This window comes from Myxocyprinus asiaticus, chromosome 34 (assembly GCF_019703515.2).
Source record: "Myxocyprinus asiaticus isolate MX2 ecotype Aquarium Trade chromosome 34, UBuf_Myxa_2, whole genome shotgun sequence".
NCBI classification, from domain to species: Eukaryota; Metazoa; Chordata; class Actinopteri; order Cypriniformes; family Catostomidae; genus Myxocyprinus; species Myxocyprinus asiaticus.
This window is the reverse complement of record NC_059377.1, coordinates 42,321,922-42,346,275: the sequence shown is the minus strand read 5'-3', so window position 1 is coordinate 42,346,275 and position 24,354 is coordinate 42,321,922. Positions and strand designations below refer to the sequence as shown.

The window sequence follows — 24,354 nt, the reverse complement described above, 5'->3', positions numbered from 1 at the left end:
CCATGCATTATCACATTGAGAATAAATGTATTCATCCAAAAGCTGAATAATGTGTCTTTCAGAGGCTTTATATGGAGTTAGGATGAAAACAAGATGCATTTCAAACTGTTCTGAGACAAGTCATTCACTAAATAGGGAGCAAGGGAGCATCCTATAGATCAGTGGCGCCTGAAAAGGGGGGACCAGAGGAGCCGACATTTATACAACCAAATGCTTTACATTGTAAAAGAGATATATTTCCCCTAGGTGAACCAAAAATCACTGTACGCACCATAAAGTCTCACTGTAACTGTAAATATGAAGTCGGATGTGAGATATATTTGTCATTCTTAAACAAATAGGCCTAGTTTCATTTAGAAAATAATTAAGAATTATTTTATTCGTCCAAGATTGGTTCCACGTGGAAGGTTGAACATTGAAACATTGTTTTTTTCTCGATGTGGAGAAACGGAGTATCTGAAACGTCATATGGTTTACAATGAAAATGTGTGTACAAACTATTTAATGCACAGAGATGGTATAAATATATTAAGATCAGAATTATAATCGCGGGAAACAAACTTCATCTGCTGCTTTTTTTATTTTTTATTTTGTTTTGGGGGGGGATTTTTCCCCTTTTTCTCCCAATTTGGAATGCCCAATTCCCAATGTGCTCTAAGTCCTGGTGGTCGCATATCAGGAGGCAACTGGGATTCGGAGGACAAACAGTCTGAGACAGTCAACCCGCACATCTTATCACGTGGCTTGTTGAGCGCGTTGCCACGGAGACATAGCGCATGTGGAGGCTTCACACCATCCACCGCGGCATCCGCGCTCAATTCACCATGCGCCCCACCGAGAACAAACCACATTATAGCGACCACGAGGAGGTTACCCCATGTGACTCTACCCTCCCTAGCAACCGGGCCAATTTGGTTGCTTAGGAGACCTGGATGGAGTCACTCAGCACGCCCTGGGATTCGAACTAGCGAACTAGTGAACTCCAGGGGTGGTAGCCAGCGTATTTTACCACTGAGCTACCCAGGCCCTCATCTGCTGCTTGTTGATGATTTAAGACGTACGTTGTTGTGCGCTCATGATAACGGCAGGGTGTAGAAATGCATTTATTTTTTAGAATGCCCAATTCCCAATGCGCTCTAAGTCCTCGTGGTGGCGTAGTGACTCTCGAATCTCAGTTGCCTCCGCGTCTGAGACCGTCAACCTGCGCATCTTATCACGTGGCTTGTTACCGCCAAGATGTAGCGAGTGTGGAGGCTTCACGCTATTCTTCACGGCATCCACGCACAACTCGCCACACGCCCCACTGAGAGCGTACCACATTATAGCGACCACGAGGAGGTTACCCCATGTGACTCTACCCTCCCTAGCAACCGGGCCAATTTGGTTGCTTAAGAGACCTGGCTGGAGTCACTCAGCACACCCTGGATTCAAACTCGTGACTCCAGGGGTGGTAGTCAGCGTCAATACTCGCTGAGATACCCAGGCCCTCACTAATTTCATTCATTGTCTCTCAAACTCAAATAATCAAACGTGAAGATGAAAAATGTGAATGAAAAATAAAACCTAAAAATAACCATTAGAAAACTTTCTGTATGCTATTTTATGGTTGCCCCACAAAAACCTCCCTGCAATGTTCTTGGAAGGTTAGTTTATGGTTCCACAAATAAAACATAAAAATAACCATAGAGAAAGTTCTGCATAAGCGCTTTTAAAGTTGCCACAGAAAAACCTGCCAGCAATGTTCTGGGAACGTTAGTTTATGGTTTTAAAAATATAACCTAAAGAGAATTGGTTCCCAAAAATTAACAAAATGGGAACCATATGCTAACGTGTGTTTGCTGGGTCCTTGTCAAAGACTATTCACCTTTGGTTTGCTCACTGGGGTTTTGTAAGACACTAAAGCTTCTCTTTGTTTGGGAAAAGTAGGCCTATTACACAAATAAAATACTGAAAAAACTATTGTTGAATTATAAACATATTAAAAATGTACTATAAGTTATGACTTTGGACTTTACTGGGAAGAAAATATAGAAATTAGACCTCTCACAATGTTAATTGAATACTACTATCCTATTTGAACTTACACACAAACACACACAAACACTTTTTGATGTGCCACCCTAAAACTTTTACTGTTCCCCTCTAGCCGCCCCATAAAAAGAAATCCTGGAGGCGCCACTGCTATAGCTCTCTATGCAGCTAAGTGCATGCACTCTAAACTTCCTATTTAAAGTTCAGTTTCAGGCTGCAGATGATGTTTGGATCACTCAACATGTTTGACAGACATGAGACAATGATAATCAGTACATAGATTCAGAATTTATAATGTATCATTTTATTTGAACATGGTTGACAGTGATTGGATGATGCTGGACATTACTTTGAATTTGAATTAATTATGCTAATTTCTGATGTTATGTCTGTAACATCTCAAAAACATGAATAACCAACACTCCTGGAAACATCATAAACAATCTGATTTTAGAAATCTGACTTTCTATAGCTTGATATTATTTTAAATTTCACAACTTAGTCCCGCTGTCCACATATGAGGACATACATTTTTAGGAAAACTATTTGATCTAGAATTTATTTATTTTTGCTTGTTTATTAGGTGCTACTAGTTACAAATCTAAAAGGGGAATGGAAAATGCACACAGCAGTCACGCTCATGCTAAGGAGGTTAACTTGACATGCCTTCTTAAAAATGCGCCGCTCATGAGATGTCTGTCTAGAACATGTTTACAGAAGACAAACAATTAAAAAAGAGCACAAATGGACGCAAAAACGTATTTGGTGGGAACACCCCCAAAATAGTATGTTTTTGCCTAAATCTAGGGCTGATAAGGTGATTATTATTATTATTTTTAATAAGTTGTGACAAGGAGGAGGGCAGGGCTGGGCGTGCATAGTCAGTCAGGATAATCAGGGCAGAAGGGCTCGCTACCGGCCGCCAGAACGTGGAAGGGCGTTCCATCCGTCAGGGGTCGGAGGACTCGCTGCTGTGCGCCCGGGGAGGAGTGGCTGTTGTCCACCAGAGGGTGGAGGAGTGGTTGAGGACCAGGCGACGGTGTGTCTGGGAACCGGCAAGCAATTTTTTTATTTTTTATTTTTTTAACACTCAAAGTAATATTTAAACAAAAAGACACAAATGCACACACAGCAGCTGCGTGTGGCTCTCTCTCTCTCTCGAACTGCCGCATCCGGCTGCCCTTATCCCTCCCCTCGGCTGATTAGCTCGATTAGGGGCCGGGAGTGCATAGTCACGGCCCAGCCCCGCCCTCCTCCTCGTCACATAAGTGTACAGAGATTCTCTGCACGGAGCAGCGGGAGGTGGGAGGCGGGAACACAACTGAAGGCACAGGCGAAATAGACAGTTCGACTCAGCTGAGCTACCAATCAGAACGTTTGTTTTAGACGCGATTGGATATTTTTTAGCCAATTATATTTTCCACTTCAATAAGGGCGAGACACTCTTAGCGTCTACACTGAAATGCTGATGTGCCTGCAGTGCAGGAGTCTCCATTAATTATTTTGCGCCATATATTTACTTCGCTGCTAAAAGTGAAAATATTAATGCATTTACATAAAACATTTTGCTATTAAACTTTGGGAAAATACAGAGTGTCACTTCCTCGATAAAATCACAGTATGCCCACCTCTTCAGTCACTACTACACCACTGGATAAGATGAAGGATCAAATTAAATTCTATTTAATTCAACACTGAATATAATCAATAAAAATAGTTAATGGCGCTTCGCTTAGCTCCGCCCCCATAATTTCCATAGATTCTTATTAGAAAAAGCTAACTTGAAAATGGCGGCCGGCAACAGTTTCCAAGATAGGATGAGCCATTAACACTTTTAAGGCGGGGCTTAGTGATGGACCAATAAGAATTTGACTATTTTACACAATATCTGAGTGTGCTATGTATTATTATGCTTATTAGAATAACATGTCAAACACTATTGGAAACAACTGTAAGTCTCTCAAATGAGCGTTATTTGTGTGCCGCCTATGTAGTGTGTAGTAAACAGCTTTATAAGAAAGTGTATATCTGTTGTGTGTTTATATACAGTATATTAATGGCATACAAGCACTAGATTTCTCACCCAACTCATGTGGCAGTTCATGACAGAGTACCGCCAGTGATGTGGCCAGCCCTGATCGCCACGACACGGAGAAAGCAGCGCCGACTGCCAAACCGTCCGCAAAGTTATGGATGCTGTCGCCAATGGTGATCATATAGGGAAGCAAACGCTGTTCTGAAAGAGGATAAAAAAGATAAAAGTGTTCATCAAAATGTTTAACAAAAAGTGGCCTCATGGGATGTTATGAAAGTAGCAAGTGTCTGGGTCATTTGAGCTAAAACGGTTCATTTTACTCCCTTGAATTTGCGTCGTGTGTAATTTAGGTGCAGAACACAAATATGTGATTAACTCAAAGTGGTGTATAATCATTAACAGAGCCTAGAGATCAACATGGACTTCTGGCAATATCAGTCGTGGTTTGTCTCACCTCTTTTGTGGAGAGCAGGTTTCAAAAAGGACTTCTCGTTTTTTTCTGTGTCCACCTACAATTTATAGAAAGCTTCACTTACAACCGATAAACTCAAAGTTATATTGATATACGCGCACCGCAAACATCATTTTCCTAAACAGTACTTTTGTTTTCCAGTAAAAATATCAAAACATCCTTAAATAAACACAGACTTGTTTTAAGCACAATACTGACAAACATTTATGAGTTAAAATGCTTTAGAAAAAAATAGCCAATTATTAACTTCATAAACTTTATAAAATACTTCAATAAAAAATTAATTAAAAAAATACAATCAAATAAATTAATTCAAGAGACATTCTATAAAAACAATTCTCGTTATCTTACAAGATTTTGATTTTCAATTAAATAGATCTTGTTTTAAGATTTGTAGATATTTTTACCGGAAATAAAGACAATAATATTAGTTAAGAATATATATATATATATATATATATATATATACACAGTATATAATGATTTTATAAATTAATATTATTTTCCTGTTTTATCAATTTGCTTAAACAAAGGTTTAGTAATTTGAACAAACAAAAGTATTAAACTTCAGCACTCTGCAAATAAACAAAAAATAAGTAAATAAATAAATTATATATACATATATATACATTTTTTAAGCATTTATTTATTTGCAGAGTGTTGAAGTTTAATACTTTGTTTGTGTGTATATATATATATATATATATATTAATAAATACATAAGTAAATAAATAGATACACACATATAAGTAAATAAACACATATATATAAATACATAAGTAAATAAATAAAATATATATATATATATAAGTAAATAAACACACACACACACACATATATATATATATATATATATATATATATATATATATATATATATATAAATACATAAGTAAATAAATATATATATATTAATAAATACATAAGTAAATAAACACACATATATATATATATATATATATATACATAAGTATATAATATACATATATATATATATATATATATATATATATATATATATATATATATATGTGTGTTTATTTACTTATGTATTTATTATATATATATATATATATATATATATATATATATATATATATATATAAATACATAAGTAAATAAATATATATATATTAATAAATACATAAGTAAATAAACACATATATATATATATATATATATATATATACATAAGTAAATAAACACATATATATATATATATATAAATACATAAGTAAATAAACTACACACATATATATATATATATATATATATATATATATATAGTAAATAAACACACACACACATATATATATATATATATATTATATATATATATATAAATATATGCATGCTTCAAATTGTGATTTCATTCTGATATTTCTTCAACATTCTCTTTCAGATTAGATAATGTCCTATATGACAAAACTTTATTAATTTTCAACTGGTTGTCCATTGACGTTTGTACGGACTGATTGTCTCACCAAATCAGCTTGTGAGTTCGAGTGTTTGTTCTGTTTGTCTCTCTGGAACATCTGCAAAACTTTGCCGTGGTCACAGTGATGAAGATCCGACTCCTCCTACATCAAAAGACAACAACACTGATTGATTTGAGAATGGATTTACAATCTACCTCTCTCACAGGTCTCTAGTAAAACATTTTCATGTATTAACAGCTTATATTAGGTCTGTTCCTCACACAAAGCTTTCGTATGACTTCAGAAGACTTGGAGTATAGTGCATGAGTTGCATATTATCTACTTTTATGTGGTGTTTTTTAATGACATGAAGGAACTATCCACTTAATAATATTTACGTATAACAAAAGACTCACTCCATCGTGATGGTGGTGATGTTCTCCACGTGTAACGATGGAGAAGATGGTTTCCATCACGTAGAAGAAATAGATGCCTCCAATGAGTACCAGGAGTTTGTACACAAAGTCTAAGTTGTCTTCAGAGTGATTGTTATTGTTTCCATCATCATGAATGTGAAGACCCAAGACCTACACAAACAGGCACACAAACAATCGTTCACAGACACAGAGGACTCACAAAGCAAATTAACTCTAATCAAAAATGTTGCTGTCTGCTTTGATTTCCCTGCAGCACTGTCTGCGCTCAATAAGCGAGATCTTATTCCTGGTTTCTTCTCAGCAATCCTGTTATTTTCCACTCAGCACGATGACATGTTGTGACAGGGCTATAGTTATGTTGACGTGCATCTAAATGGATGAGTGAACGTGGCCGATGTCTGCGTGAGCGCCCGCATGGGGGAAATAACGAGTGCCAGGCAATGTAACCAATTTTGACCGGTTAAACCATAAAACGTTTCAGGGAGATTCCTCGCCAAAGATTGATTCTAGAGCTATCGGAGGGTTATTTTAAAGATACGGGCATGTGTTTTTGAAGGGTAAGAATATAACAGCAGTAGCTATAGAGCACAACAGTCCTGTTCTGAAAATCCCATTTATTTTCTCTATAGGCAAAATGATTTTTGAAGATAACATAAACCTTTAAATACAGACATACTATAAGCTCTGATGTTCTTAATCGATGGTGTATGCTTCTTTTGAAGCCATCAGTATACTTTATTTCAACTTACATTAAATGTTAAACTCTATAGACCTGCGGCAGGTCCAAAGGGGGGCGCTGTATCGCAAAAATGTTTACGCTTAAAACGTTAAAATCTCCGTATAAATAAGTCAGGCATATGAGGTATCATTTGAAAGCTTAGAATTTGAGCTTTTCAGAAATAACCATCATTTTTGCATTTATGTTACTTAAAATAACAAAATAAGGCCTTAAAACATTCGCGGTGAAAATTAGCGCCCCCTAGAGGTAATACGGTAGAAATATTTATATAAAAATAAAAGTCCTTCACATAGTGCTAAATGGACAAGTCATATATCAAATGAAAGCTCTCCTTCTCAGGAATGTGACTGTATAGATTATTTTGTTGCCTTAATACCACAGTTCAAAAGATTTTCAAAAGAATTACAAAGTGAAATATGATTTCTGTAAGTCATCAAATACAAACGTCTCTTTTATGCTCTGATAACTGCTGATGTAAACCCCAAATAGCCAAAAACTTTATATATGCTTTTACCTTAGGGAGTTCTCTAAAAATGTCCCATTGTTTACGTGTCTGTGAGCTTGCTTGACTGAATAATCCAGTGTTATATTTTAGATGTCCAGAACAAAAAATGCCATCCAGAAGGAAAAGCATGCAAAACAAATCATCAGAAAAATATGTTTTCGACTATTGATGGCAAAATGTTATATAGCATATCAAAGGGGAGGATCTCAGATTTCTAATGACACCTAGATTGAACTTTTAGTCCACTCAGAGGCCGAGATATTCTATGAAACAAACTACTACTATGGAATATTTTGCAATAGAATTAAAATATATTAATTAATAATTTTATTTATCACAAATAAACAGTGAAATGTTTTTTTTTTTTCACATATTCCAGCTAAGCTGGGGTCAGAGTGCAGGGTCAGCCATAATACAGCACCCCTGGAGCAGATAGGGCCTTGCTCAAGGGCCCAACTGTGGCATCTTGGCAGTGCTGGGGCTTGAACCCCCAACCTTCTGATCAGTAACCTAGAGTCTTGACTGCTAAGCCACCACTGCTCCTAATCCATTATCAAACTTGAATGTGGACCACTTTCGGTATAAGCCACTTCCAGCTATTTTAGCGATACAAAAATACTACATTATGCTGCTTTATATTACAGGCTGGCAATATATGTCGTCATATTATTATCATTAATTATGATTTTCATAAACTCATTGGTTTTGAACGCATATAGTTTTACCGTATATTGCATTTTGCCATCGTTTTATCACACTGTTGCGCACCAGAATGAATGAGAGATCAGGCGCTGACAGGACAGTCCTCCGCGCCATCTGACACGCCTCCACAAACTTTACACATCCAGCAGAGAGCAGAAAGCCACTGGGCAAATGCTGCTTTAACTTTCTTTGCACCAAAACTGCATCTTGTTTCATCTTGGCAAATTACATTTACGCATTTGGCAGACACTTTTTATCCAAAGTAACTTACAGTGCACTTATTACAGGGACAATACCCCTGGAGCAACGTGGAGTTAAGTGCCTTGCTCAAGGACACAATGGTGATGGCTCTGGGGATCAAACCAGCTGATTGCCAGTTATGTGCTTTAGCCCACTACGCCACCACCACTCCAAATTAATAAATGCAGTTTACTCTCCGTTCTTGTCAGAGAGTATTCTCTCTTTCTTAGCGGTGTATAGTAAACAGACACGCAGATCACACATTCAGCATGGCTTATGAAACATCGCCTTTGGAAATAAATAAATAAAGGCATCATCGGAGGTTATGCAGGTACATATGAACGGAGGTTTACAGAAAGACTGCATCATCACGATCTTGGTAAAGTAAGAAGCAGATTTTATTACTGTCTCTTCAATACGACACACAGCAACAAGTGAATGATGTACTTACTCTTTTACTATAAATGCTGACATTAGAAAATTATCTGACATTAGACCATCATTCTGCTGTACATCCTGTGATTGTGTGATAGTTCATAAGCCCATATCACCAAATTCTGGTATTATTATCCTTCTATTTATTTACATTGCGGTCAATAACAGCGGAACTTTTACACATTCACCGGAAATGCAGCCGCTGCTTGCTTCCGCCTTGCAAAATTTGTTGTGGTGATGATGGTGTAGTGGGCTAAAGTACATAACTGGTAATCAGAAGGTTGCTGGTTCAATTCCCACAGCCATCACCATTGTGTCCTTAAGCAAGGCACTTAACTTCAGGTTGCTCCAGGGGGATTGTCCCTGTAATAAGTGCACTGTAAGTCACTTTGGATAAAAGCATCTGCCAAATGTAAAATAAGGTGGATACTTATAATCAACAACTTTAAATCAATTGTTTTATATTTTATATTTTGACACAATCAGTGAGATGATTTTGAGGCGGGACTATCTGTTTGTACCACTAGTGGAAGACGTTTTTAGGAATCTGTTTGAAAACTGCGATTATTTTTGCAATTGCGTTTGGCACAGAAATTACACACTGAAATTGAAATTTCAAAATGTTTTTTGTTTTGTTTTTTTAAAAGAATTAATCTCAGCTGGTTTGTAGCATAAACTCACCTATTTTATTACTGAAATTAGATTAAAAAAAATATCCTATTCATTGCTCTGAATACTGATGGAAGGTTGCTCACCGCAGGCAGGAGATGCAACAGCGCGTCACCGGTCAGCGACCCCACAGCGAGACTGATGCAGAACTGAATGCAGAGCTCAAACACTTGAGTACAGGCGGAAAACAACAGCACCACAATCCCAAACATGGCCATTAGACAGATGATAAGGTTGGCGAGGGTGGCATATCCATATCCTGTGCACAAAGAACTCATTTATTGTATAAGACAACACATTCTTAGAGCTGAATGAAGAAGAGCATTGTGTTTGTGTTGTTCACAGGTATGCTGTTCAGACTGCACTTTGTAAACAGTAACAGGTCATTTGAGCAGAATCAGGTTTGTGACCGGAAAAACAGTTTTCAGAAAGTGCCAGCACTATATAATATAATATAATATAATATAATAATATAATATAATATAATATAATATAATATAATATAATATAATATAATATAATATAACATAACATAACAAAATAAAATATAATATAATATAATATGATATAATATAATATAAAATAAAATAAAATAAAATAATATAATATAATATAATATAACATAACATAACATAACAAAATATAATATAATATAATATAATATAATATAACATAACATACTATAATAAAATAAAATAAAATAAAATATAAAATAATATAATACAATATAATATAATATAATATAATATAATATAATATAAAATAAAATAATATAATATAGTATAACATAACATAACATAACATAACATAACATAACATAACAAAATAAAATATAATATAATATAATATAATATAACATAACATATACTATAATAAAATATAATATAATATAATATAATATAATATAATATAATATAATATAACATAACATACTATAATAAAATAAAATAAAATATAAAATAATATAATATAACATAACAAAATAAAATAAAATAAAATAAAATAAAATATAACATAACATAATATAATAAATAAAATATAATATAATATAATATAATATAATATAATATAATATAACATAACATAACATAACATAACATAACATAATAAAATAAAATAAAATAAAATAAAATATAATATAATATAACATAACATAATATAATAAAATAAAATAAAATAAAATATAAAATAATATAATATAATATAACATAATATAATAAAATAAAATATAACATAATATAATAAAATAAAATAAAATAAAATATAATATAATATAATATAATATAATATAATAAAATAAAATATAATATAATATATCATAAAATTTAACATTACATGTAATCTGGATAATGTAATCAGATTACAAAAATCAAGTACTTGTAATTATATTAGATTGCATTTAAAATACTTGTAATCAGATTACAGTTGTTTCACATTGATTCACAAATATAACTAGTCTTATCTGTTATCACACATGGATGCCATTTGAAATGGCAAAATTGCCAGAGCAAGAACATTTTTAGTGCCTTTTTTATTTTTACTCAGAAACAGACAAATGGGGAGTACAAAAACGGACACAACAAATCAAATCAATTCTCATATTTTCATCCATTATGTTTTCTTTAATGCATTTAAGCAATATTGTCAAAATGGTACAAGTTTATTTTACTTAAATGCACTGAAAAACACAGCATGTAAGATTTATTTAATTTTTCATTTGCAAGTTTTTGCACACAGGTTTTAGAAGTTAAATCTACTTTGCTTTAGAATGTAATAATCAATGAATAAATGAGTAAGTTTTACTTAAAAAAACTTTGTTCATTGAGTAAATTTCACTTTAAAATATAATGCACCACTCGATGACATTCAAACGTATATGTAATTATCATTCAACGCTATGCACTTTTAAGACATATTTCAAATAGCCCAATGAGTGCACGTTATCTTAAGACGCAGAGAAAGTTTGACAGCAGATGTGTGAGCTGCACACACCTGAGGCACAACACACAATGACGGTAACAATCAAAGGATACGAACTCCAGACATCATAAAACAACAAGTTGCTAAATGTCACAACAAAATCAACAACAACAGTGTTATAAGACAAGACAACAGTGAGATCCTGCTACCTCATTACTTATTCATGCACCGGAGCATGCTGGGAACATCAGCACAAATCTTTGTAAATATAACAAACAATATTAAGTAATATTTACTTATAAATTGAAGTAGAATTTGCTTAGTATTTGTTAGATCAAGCTTGAACCAATTTATTACAGTAAAAAGTACTAAATCTTTTCTGTTATATTTACTTCACCCCAAAATAAATATTTTCAGTGTGCACATGACATCAAATAAGCAATAATTAGATCAGAAGTAATCTGAAAGTAATCTAAAATAAATCAGATAAGATTACTTTAAAATGTAATCCAAGAGATTACATTACTAACTAAATATTTTGCTATCAAATTTGTAATCAGTACCAGATTACAATTCAGAAGTAATAAAACTAAATAAAAACATTTGCGTTAACTAAAATAAAAATAAAATCTGAGATTACTGGAAAAAACTGAAACTAAACTAAAATAATTTTTCGTAACCCCAAAACGAACTAAAAAACAACAACAACAACAAAAAAATGTCTCAAATTAATTTTAGTTTTAGTTTTGATATACTAGGGTGAATATGGGCAAAGTGGGACACTTTTAGAAATTTTCAATTACTTGACACTTTGAATTATGATCAATATGACACATAATCTAACATTAAACCTTTGAAGAAAGCTTAGGATGTCTTTTACTTTAGTCAAAAGCAAAACTGAAGAAATGCTTACTACCCTCTTTTTACCAAATCCCAGATTTTTTAAGCAGTAAAGTGGGACAGAGGAAAAATGATTCTCTAGAAAAATCTTTTTTATATTTTCTTATACACTTTTACATCATACAGTAAATCATAATTTATCATAATTCATTTACAAGCATTACATCTCAATTTTTTTTTTGTCATTTTCTTTACCATCTGTGGTCATGAAATGAGCGCTGCCACACATCCCGAAGTAAAATCATCAATTTAAAACATCAAACAGTTAAAGAGATAGTTCACCTGAAAAATGAAAATTCTCTCATTATTTACTCACCCTCATGCCATCCCAGATGTGTATGACTATCTTCTGCAGAATACAAATTAAGATTTTTAGAAGAATATTTCAGTTCGGGGGTCTGGGTAGCTCAGTGGGGGTGCCTGGTAAGTTGTGTGTGGATCGTGGAGAGTAGCATGAGCCTCCACATGCTGTGAGTCTCTGCGGTGTCATGCACAACGAGTCACGTGATAAGATGCACGGATTGACGGTCTCAGAAGCGGAGGCAACTGAGACTTGTCCTCCGCCACCCGGATTGAGGTGAGTAACCGCGCCATTACGAGGACCTACTAAGTAGTGGGAATTGGGCATTCCAAATTGGGGAGAAAAAGGGGATAAAATAAAAAAAGAAGAAAAAAAAAAGAATATCTCAGCTCTGTAGGTCCATACAATGCAAGTGAATGGTGACCAGACCTATGAAGCTCCAAAAAACACATAAAGGCAGCATTAAGTAGTCCTTAAGTGGTTTAATCAATGTCTTCTGAAATAATCTAATCAGTTTTGGGTGAGAACAGACCAAAATGTAAGTACTTTATCAATGTACATCTTGCAATTGCAGTCTACAGGAACAATCACGATTTCAAGCTCGATTACCCTTACTTGTACCGTTGGCAGAGTACGAGCTTGAAATCATGATCACCAAGGAGACTGCTGATGTCAAGATTTAGAGTAAAAAAGGACTTAAATGTTGATCTGTTTCTCACCCACACTTATCATATCACTTCAGAAGACATGGATTAAACCACTGGAGTAATATGGATTACTTTTATGCTGCTTTTATGTGCTTTTTGGAGCTTCAAAGTTCTGGTCACCATTCACTTGCATTGTATGAACCTACAGAGCTGAGATGTTCTTCTTAAAATCTTCATTTGTACTCAGCAGGAGACAGAAAGTCATACACATCTGGGATGGCATGAGGGTGAGTAAATGATGAGAGAATTTTCATTTTTGGGTGAACTGTCCCTTTAAGCAAAAGTCTCCTTTTAATCTCATCGCTGGTTAGGAGAAACAATTAAGAAATCTGTGATTTTGTACTGTTTCTGAAAGTAATAACTAAATGATTAAAGTTTGAAAGTGCTCATCATATGATGTCATAAGAACAGTTTACTCACTCTCTGCAGCACTGAGTGAGTCAGGTATCACTGGACTGGGACTGATCTGATAACAGCCTCCACTGAGAATCTGTTGAATCAGGGCAGGACTGAGCTGTGTGAACTGATCTCGGGTCAGTGCTGTGGAGTTCATGTGGTAGATCCTTAGAAGATCTTCAGCACTGAAACAGGTCTGCACATAAAACACAGTATACTTCAGTTCTGCACTGCAAAAATTGTTTTCTTAATCAGTATTTTTGTCTTGTTTTCTAGTAAAAATATCTATATTCAATGCAACAGCACTCTTTCCTTGTGTGATATTGCTTAAATGTATACTGAAAGATACATTAATATTTAATTTCATGCATTAAACACTTGTGTGTTTAGTATGTACTATTGCCTGAATAATTAATTGCACAGATGTCAAATGACAGGCTTTATTTAGACGGTGTGTAAGCTTAAAGAAATTGGAAATATTCATCATGACTAAAAACGAGCCGGATATCAGACAGCGCACGTATTGCATAATTTCACTCTGATTATTATTACAGACACATTTTACAGTCTCAGATCGCAGAGTATGTCACAACATCCATCAACAGAGATAAACATTACCGGATGCCGCTGACACTTCATGTTACAGGCCTCAAAATAATTTCACGCAGACCAAAAGTGTCACGGCTGAATGATTAGATTTCTGTAGCACCTCACATAATTACAGCATAACTATCTTCTCATAGTCGTAAAAGACACTATTACACTGATCTGAGAGCTGCTGTGGAGTTTAGCTTATAATAATGAAAAAATGTGTTTATTTAAATTGAAAGTATTTATACATCATTAGTATTTGTTATACTTTTTGGTTGTGTATTTTTTAATCAAATACATTTCAGTTATATAAAGACAGCCAATCAATTCACGATGGATAAAAGCAATTTCACAGAAATAAGTCACATGATGGAAGTAAAATGGATTGCATACCACATTTCATGTCGTCTTTAATTGTCATAATTAAAATACAGAATATTTAATAATGCAATACATCTTAATGGTTATAAAAGAGACTACTTATTCCATTTTTTTTTAATCTTTTAGGGAGAAATATGATATTTTGAAATATGTTTTTGTGAGTTTCACCCACTTTAGTCTCACGACAAGTCATAATAATTCATATGAGATGGCGAAATCGTACGATATCGTATGACATGGCCTGTATGAAAAGGTAAAGGTTTTCTCCCAATTTGGAATGCCCAATTCCCACTACTTAGTAGGTCCTCGTGGTGGTGCGGTTACTCACCTCAATCCGGGTGGTGGAGGACAAGTCTCAGTTGCCTCCGCTTCTGAGACCGTCAATCCGCGCATCTTATCATGTGACTCGTTGTGCATGACACCGCGGAGACTCACAGCATGTGGAGGCTCATGCTACTCTCCGCGATCCACGCACAAATTACCACACGCCCCATTGAGAGCGAGAACTACTAATCGCGACCACGAGGAGGTTACCCCGTGTGACTCTACCCTCCCTAGCAACCGGGCCAATCTGGTTGCTTAGGAGAACTGGCTGGAGTCACTCAGCACGCCCTGGATTCGAACTCGCGACTCCAGGGGTGATAGTCAGCGTCAATACTCGCTGAGCCACCCAGGCCTCCAGTCGTTTTGATTTCTTACGATTTTACCATCTCATACTATTATTCCGACTGAGACCAGGTTAGTCTCACTATTGCAGGAATAATTACCACATCCCAGCTGCTATTGCTACGGTGACCCTCTGGATGACTTTGTTTACGGGTCATTCTCCGGTGGGATTGAGCATCAAGATGGTCTTCGTCGTGATTGTGTTCCTCTCCGCCCAGGTTTAAGGTCTTCAGTAGCTCTTCAAAATCTGCAAAAAAAAGCAAAACAAAAAAACATAACCCCATACAGGTTTAAAGCAAAAGATATATAGCTGCATACAATATTTAAAACATGAATGATTCATGACGATTTATCAGGTTGAAATGACTATATTGGTGGGAATCTATTGCAGGATTATCAAACATTCATACCATGAAGGGTGAGATTATCAGAGCCAAACAGGTTGAAGATGTAATCCAGGAAGAACTCTTGCTCAGGCAGGACGTTCGCCCTCATACAGTCTCCACGCAATGCGTGATACACGATGTTTCCAAACACAGCACCCAGCTCGACATGCGTGTGGTCTCCGTGATCATCGCTGCTCTCTTCAAGGATGTCATTCAGAGAGAGACACGGCTAAAAATGAGGATGAACACATGACAGATGAGTCTGTCAACATGAGCTGTCAATCATGTCATTTCACATTGTGTCTTTTGAGCCTCACTGTAAGTCTCTTAATATGAATGAAAAGTGGTGTTTGTAGGACCTTATGGAAGGTGTGGAAAACACAGATGGAATCATGGAATTGTGTCATAAAAATTTTAATTAAAGGAATTTTCGAGGTGACAGTGAGACACTTACAATGGAAGTCAATGGGGTCAATTTTTGGAGGATTTAAAGGCAGAAATGTGACGCTTATAATTTATAAAAGCACTTACATTCATTCTACTGTTAAAACTCGTATATTATTTGAGCTGTAGAGTTTAAATTGTCATTTTTACGGTCGTTTAAGGGTTTACAGCGCCATGGCAACTTTACACAGAAAAGGTTACACACCAAAAAATTATTTGAACATTTATGCATTTTAATTTAATAAAAAAATCTATCAAATTGAATTAAGTAATTTTTAACAAAATAATAATGATAAAAATATTTAAAGTTTAATTAATAAAAAAAAAAAAAAAAAAAAATCCACAATCCAATTTGATGGAATTTTGTTATGAAATTTAAATACGTAAATCTTAAGAATAGGCTAAAATATTATTTTGATGAAAATCATATTAACACACATATTGTTTATGTCTTGTGTCTATACTTTTGAAACAGTGAGTATTTTAACGTTTACAGACTGGCCCCATTGACTTCCATTGTAAGTGTCTCACTGTAACACAGATTTTTGCGCTTTTTAAAGAAAAGGAGGGACGAGTCCAAATTATTTTATGGTAATCAATATTATGCCACAAATGCTGTTGATTGAGCTTAACTTGTATTGAACCTGGAATATTCAACTGAATTTGGGATGAAATAAATGACAATTTGACAATCAAATAATGAATACTTAAATTAAAATATGGCCAAGTATGATTGTTAAACTGCAAAAGGATGAGACTGAATTAAATAAATATATAGTCTGCATGTGCTACACGTCTCTGAATCAATTCGCTCAGTTTTCTGCCAAAATAAAAGCTTGATTCAACTGGTAGCGTGAAAATGATGACATTATAACATAAATATATTACTACTGTAGAGAAAAAGATAATATTCAATGTTATACTAATACTACTAAAAACAAATTAACATTACATTTTTTATATTTAATAATAATACTACTACTAATAATACATTTATACTGTGAAGCTCTGTTGTGCAGGACATTATTTAACTAAAAATAACTAAAATATTTTGTTTGAAATTAAAGGTGCTGTAAACAATTATTATTATTTTTTTTAATGGAAAGGTATGCAAACAATTTTACTACTTCCTGAGAGATATTACTGAAATAAGTGTCTCTGTGACAGCTCTAGACTCTGTAAACAGCAAACAAAAATGTGATGCTTTCGACCTGTCAATCATTTTGCGTGTTCTCATAGTATTGTAGTAGCAGTGAATTATTGAGGCTTAATGCCATTTTTATGCCATGCTGTTCATAACAGTTGTCAGTTGAGGGCGCTATTTTGCAGCTGTTGTTTTTAACAACCATTTCTGCTTGTTGGTCTCAATAAAGCTCATTTGGAATCTTTGTAGGGCGGGGTTTTGGAAAGAGGGGGCGTGGCTAATCCAGCAGCTCAGTTTGTGGAAATTGAAGAACGCCTAAAATCACCTTTAATTATTATATTATTATTTGATTAAAGTTTCATTAATTAATTTGATTAGGCACCATTATGACAATTTTTTATTCAAACATCAAACATGGAAACCAGAAAAATTAAAAAGGAAAGCACAGAATTTGGGCAAAAATAAAACAGAATTTATGTGCTGCGCTTGCTAAGGCAAACATCTATTACTATTGCTCATATTTAGATATCGATTTGAAAACAACACTAACCCTGACACTCAATTATTTGCACTGACCTCATGTGTGTCGGGCTGATAATATTTTTCCATGTTATGGAACAGTTTCTCCAAACCCTCATACTCTCTGCCACTGATATCACCATGGGGAGGATGGCTGGTGGGCGTGTTGTTGTCATGATCATCATGGTGGCCTAAAATTGTTTCAATGAAATGCTCGGTCTCTACGCCCCACTGGCCCTCATGTATGACCCCACAGGTGTGCAGGGGCCCACTCAGGAACAAGCAGCACCCAGGGGCCATCGTGAAGAAGTCCTCCATCTGTAGCCCCTGTGAGTTGGTGGTGTTACTCAACAGCTGGTGCAGATTCTCCGAAGAGAGGCACTATAAACAAGTAGAATATATATAAAATGAATATATACGTTATATGACAAAAAGAACACTTTGACAAAAGTTTCAGAACACCTTTTTGAACAGACAATAATATCTAATAATTAATACAAATTCATCTTTAAAGAAGTATAAGTTAACTTTACAAATACACACTTACAACACTTTACCGTGGTAATCAGAGATCCTGACAAAATAACATATTCTTCCTCTACTGTTAGATTTTTATGGTAAACAGGAAATTGTATGTATATAATAAAACATATTTCACATTCATAGGTAGGACTTGTAATTGGTTGTAATCGAGCTTTATCTCAATAATTATAAGGTTTTGAGTTCTTTATTCTCTCCTCCAAACTAAAATGCTAAATTCATGTTATTGCAACAGTTGGATCAAGTTAACACAATAGAACCACACTGGCATACATCCAAGGGTCATATAATGAAGGTAGATTTTAACTGAAATGTTGAACTGTGTTCTCAGAAATAGAGTATTTTTCATAAGTGTACTCATTTTTATTTTATGCGTTTCAATGTTACATTTTATAGGCTACAACTCATTAATTGCTATTTCTGTTGGCCAAAACAATGGGTTTATATTTTTGCATTTGTTTTTTTTTTTAAAACAATTGTTTCATTTGTGTGTGTGTGTGTGTGTGTGTGTGTTTATAATTGTTTATATTTAGTTTTTTTTTATTTTTATTTTTTTTAATAGCCTATAAACTATTTTAAATACAGGTATGTTATGGAAGATAGCTTCTTTTTCAAATCAGTGTCAATAAATTGCAGGTTCCCAATGTGACAACTTACCCCATAGTGTGCCAACATGCCTGTTGGGGGCAACTTTTTCTGGGCAATATCAGTGAATAAGTTCTATACAAAACTAAACTCTCAAAAATATATAATCTTAATGTTTCAGTCATGTTATATATATATATATATATTAAAGCTCATATTAATTGAGAGACTAAGGAATATTTGTGGTATAAAAAAAAAAAAAATTACAAATTTGAACCTTGAATCGTGATAATGAATAAATCAAATTAATGGACATGTTATATGATATTTCTTTCTTATAGACTGTAAAAATGCTTTTTTCGTAATTTATTTTTTAAGCATTGTACTTCAAACAAATACTCTGAATAATTATGAATAATAAAAGTATATACAATAAATAACATGTATATATTATTTAGACTTTATTACAGTTCTACAGTGAGATTTCTCTGGCAGGTGTAGCGCACGACCCTACAGCCGCCGCAGGTGCGCGCTGGACCTCGACCTCTCCAAAAGAGCCTCAAATAGAACTCACCTTTCCACACGACACACCGGAGCACTGCACACGTTCCTCCAGCCGTTCAAAAACCGAGCGAACCGCATCTTCTGTGAGGAACTCCTGTCCTGGAGACACCAAATCCACAACTTTCGCAAATATGTCCCGTTTATCGCCATGCGCTCCGCTAAACAAGCTAAGAAAGGTGAAACAGAGCGCTATCACTCCTCTAGTCTCCATAATCGATGTGTTTTGTCCTTATTTTCTCTATTAAGTGGGTCTTTCAGGTGAGATGGGTCCGAGAGACTGCCTGCTAACACACAGAAGATTTAGAGTTCTTCACATAAGTGATACCTGCTCAGGTAGAAGCTCTTCTTGCCCTCTGATTGGTCACTTCTCCACCTGCTCTCATACACGTCCCATAAAGGAGGGAAGCCTCTTCCGTTTACCTGCAGTGAGGGGTTCAGACAGGGGCTCTGCCCTGCCTGGAGATCAGTTTTCAGGGCTTTTCAGCACCTGCCCTCCAGGAAAAATGCCAAATATTTGTGTGGAGCAGGAAAAATGCATATTTAAATGATGCAAATGCAGCACACCAACACAGTCCCTCTGAGAATGGGCCTAGAATGAGTAATACACAGTTAACTGAACTTGTGTTTCTCCTGATCTTAAAACCTTTATCTGAAGGCTTATGTTTAAATGCTTGAAATTACTTGTAAAAAGCTATTGTGTGTTTTACATATGTAGTAATGTCTTTACAAAACTATTTTGGAGTGCATAGTGAAGGAAAATTAGTCATTAAAGGAATAGTTCACCCAAAAATGAACATTCTCTCATCATTTACTCACCCTCATGCCATCCCAGACGTGTGACTTTCCTTCTTCTGCAGAACACAAAGATTTTAAGAGAATATTTCAGCTATTTAGGTCCATATAATGCCAGTGAATGGTGACCAGAACTTTGAAGATCCAAAAAGCACATAAAGGCAGCATAAAAGTAATCCATAAGACTCCAGTGATTTAATCCATGTCTTCATAAGTAATATGATAGGTGTGGGTGAGAAACAGATCAATATTTAAGTCCTTTTTTACTATAAATCTCCACTTTCACTTTCACATTCTTCTTCTTTAGTTTTTGGCAATCCACATTCTTCATGCATACGCCCCCATTACTGGGCAGGGAGGAGAATTTATTGTAAAAAAAAAAAAAAAAAAAGGACTTAAATATCTGTTTAAAGATCTGTAAAGATCAGTTTCTGACTTACACCTGTAATATTTCTAGAGTCATATGGATCACTTTTATGCTGCCTTTATGTGCTTTTTGGAGCTTCAAAGTTTTGGACCCTGTTGACTTGCATTGTGTGGACCTACAGAGTGAAATATACTTCTAAAAATCTTAATTTCTGTTCAGCAGAAGAGAGAAAGTCATACACATCTGGGATGGGATGAGGGTGAGTAAATGATGAGAGAATTTTTATTTTTGGGTGAACTATTTCTCTTAGTGTCCAGCATAATTTTGGTCACTACACACTTCCTATAACTGCCATTTGTTTTATTTAATATTTTTAAAGACTTTACTTTTTTAACATGTTAACAGTTCAAATAAAGAATGCGTAGGTGTGTCCAATCTTTTGACTCATATAATGCACGCTTGAAAGGTTAATTGAACAGGGGAATTCATTAATACAGAAGTTTGAGAAACAAAGCGATGCATTTAATATTTATTATTTGTTAAAAAAATTATTCATTTTGGGTTGTAGAAAGATTTTGTGAATATATGCAGAGCTGATTGTTCAGACTGATCTCGCTGTGTGAATTTGACAACAGTAGGTTGAACGTTTTTCAGCTAAAATCGGTCTGCACTTACCGAAATTTGAAACACTGCCCCTAGTGGCCAAAGCTGGAAGTGTTGTTGAAAATATGACCCCTTTTCCACCTGGTATTAAGATGCGTTTCGAGTGATCCATTCACATGTGGTCAGCGCTAAATACAGGTCATAGAGGGGTCTAAAACGTTTTGTGATCGAATCACAGATACCACATATGAATGTGGTCAAAAACACAAGTGTCCAGATCACATTTGAGGTGTAAATGCTAATCTGTCCTGTATGTGTCCCGGCAGCAGTGAAGCACCACCCCTCACCTGTCAATCAACCACTGTGCTAAAACAAGAGTTTAAACTTTGCCATTTGCGAGCGACTTTAAAAGCAAACAAGCATCTGATTGTAAAATGTATAAACATACACAATCACAAGAGCTTCACGGATCTTCTTTAGTGTCTGATATCAACACAGATGACAAGCACGAACACCTGAAGCTCCTTTAGCACAGGTAATCCACTAAAATAACAGATAATTCTGCTTGACATGTTGCGTTTGTGCTTAGATTAAGTTTCAGCCGCATCTTTGTCTTTTCTGACTTTGTTGCGCTTTAATATCATGCAGTAGCACACTGAGTAGTGATTGATTTATGTCATCATGAAACAGAGACCATCCCATTTGAGTGACCAGGTGTAAACAGTGATGTGTCTCACCTGACCACATGTGATCGGATCACCTGAGACGAATCGTAATACCAGGTGGAAACAGGGCCCAAGAGCACGTGTGAGCTCCAGTTTATGGGTGAAATGTCCACAGGGTGGCGCCAAAAGCGAGTCTTTAGTTGTAAATGATGCATTACAGTCAACAGGAATGCATATCTTATTAACTCTACTCCTTAACCCAAACCCCAACCCTAAAACTAACCATCAGTAGAGTAAAATGTAATCTCAGAGAGAAAATGCAACCTCTGAATCACGCTCGACATTGATTATGTAAACGCGAATACTTCCTGGTTTTCATAGGACCAAAGCCGTGTCACCGAGGCTGCTCATGCAACACACTATCAGTAGCACCACAGGGAATTTTAAACGCATTTGAACTGATGCAAAGGTGTCTAATGGGGTCCATTTCAGGGTACCGGAACATTCAGTGGCATCATGTTGACTTCCTTTGTGTTAATGTTGGGTTGTTAGTGTTCGGCTTTAATACTGGCTTACTATTAACTTAGGTCTATAGGTGTAAGATTGCATATTCAACAGCTTTCTGAGGATTGCAGGGTAAGATGTGACCTATTTCCACAGCAAACATTGATCCGTTTGAGTGAAAAGTCATGTCGTTCACACACTGGCACATAGAATGAGATCATTTATGCAGCTCAGAACTTTGTGACATTTAAGAGGAAGATGAGATTGTGCTGAGCTGTGATTTACATAAAGAGACCTTTGTTTACCCAAGAGAAAAATGGTATCGCTCAGATGCGGCTCTTTAAAGGAATATTCCGGGTTCAATACAAGTGAAGCTCAATCGACAGCATTTGAGGCATAATGTTGATTATCACAAACATTTATTTTGAATCGTTCCTCCTTTTCTTTAAAAAAAAGCATAAATGGAGGTTACAGTGAGACACTTACAATGGAAGTCAATGGGGCCAATTTTTGGAGGGTTTAAAAGGCAGAAATGTGACGCTTATAATTTTGATTGCAGACTTAAGTATTAAATATCAAATATTTTTCTCAGGAGAAACATCTTCAGTGAAAGTTTCAATTTGGTGTCTATGCTAAACAATTTAGATATTAAAGATATCTCATTTGTGATTTTTCATTCCAACAGACTTCCTTACAGAAGATGAACATTCATACCAGTGTGATGTACCTGTTGAAGTACCTGGATCTAAAGGTGACTGTGGAAGAAAACTCCATATTCATGTCTTGTTCACCCTCAAATGCAAATAAATACACTGTTATTGCATATGATTGTTTTAGTTTTCATCTGCTGTTTAGAGAAAACCTTGAGGATTGTTTCCAAAAGTAGGTGTTCACCATCAATAAGACAATTCTGTATGAGCTTCATTTTTTGAAGATTTGGCCAGAGGAGGGCGTCCTTGCCCCTGATAATGCAAGAACTAAACTAGCTGTCCTCATGTGCAGATTCACCCAAAAGAGAGAGAGAGAGAGAGAGAGAGAGAGAGAGAGAGAGAGAGAGAGAGAGAGAGAGAGAGAGAGACTGCAGAAGATGCAGAGTAATCAGAATTCTTATTAAATATTAAAGTCAACATGAAATGGCAAAAAAATTCTGTACTGTAATGCACAGGTTATTCAATAAGACAAACATGTAGGATGGGACTTGATTTGATCCATCAGGAATGGATCTATATTAAAAGCGGTGGATAAATAAGAGGGCTTGGTGATGTCATCCAAAAACGAAAGTCGTTTCAGAGGCGGAGCAAGTTATTACATTTTGATTAAAGATGACAAAAACAAACTTTGCACTGGTGAATAGTGCAGAATAAGATCAGGAACATGTATTAAGTCAGTAAAACTGATTTCATGTTGAAATTAGCATCAGTTTTAGGCTCTGATGTTAGAGGTTCAAATGTCACTCTAGCCTTCCTGCACGCTGTTCCCAAATCTTCAGAGACCTCACCAACCGTCAATTTAATAAAACTCTCCAATATAACATTCTGCTTAATGTTGCAACCCGTTGAGTTTGGACAGATGCTTCCAGATAAAAGCTTAATAAGCCCTTGCCAGTGCACACTGCTGCCACTTTTACACGGCTAATATCATTAGCACTGTAGCCCCTGAGAGCAGAGAAACAGGCAGAGAAAGCCAACACACAGAT

General features: G+C 35.2%; 1 protein-coding gene across 1 annotated transcript in view; it reads right to left on the bottom strand.

Moving 5' to 3' along the window:
• slc39a4 (solute carrier family 39 member 4) overlaps positions 1-20,067 on the bottom strand; it is a 27,027-nt gene extending 6,960 nt beyond the window's left edge. The window contains exons 1-10 of the mRNA XM_051670972.1: positions 19,738-20,067; positions 18,096-18,419; positions 15,956-16,160; positions 15,647-15,792; positions 13,932-14,103; positions 9,770-9,942; positions 6,373-6,543; positions 6,023-6,118; positions 4,521-4,575; positions 4,115-4,267 (exon numbers count right to left, since the gene is read on the bottom strand). Coding sequence (XP_051526932.1) covers positions 4,115-4,267; positions 4,521-4,575; positions 6,023-6,118; positions 6,373-6,543; positions 9,770-9,942; positions 13,932-14,103; positions 15,647-15,792; positions 15,956-16,160; positions 18,096-18,419; positions 19,738-19,938 — 1,696 coding nt within the window. The 5' untranslated portion in view covers positions 19,939-20,067. The remainder of the gene's footprint in view (positions 1-4,114; positions 4,268-4,520; positions 4,576-6,022; positions 6,119-6,372; positions 6,544-9,769; positions 9,943-13,931; positions 14,104-15,646; positions 15,793-15,955; positions 16,161-18,095; positions 18,420-19,737) is intronic.
• Between the last annotated feature and the right edge of the window lie 4,287 nt (positions 20,068-24,354).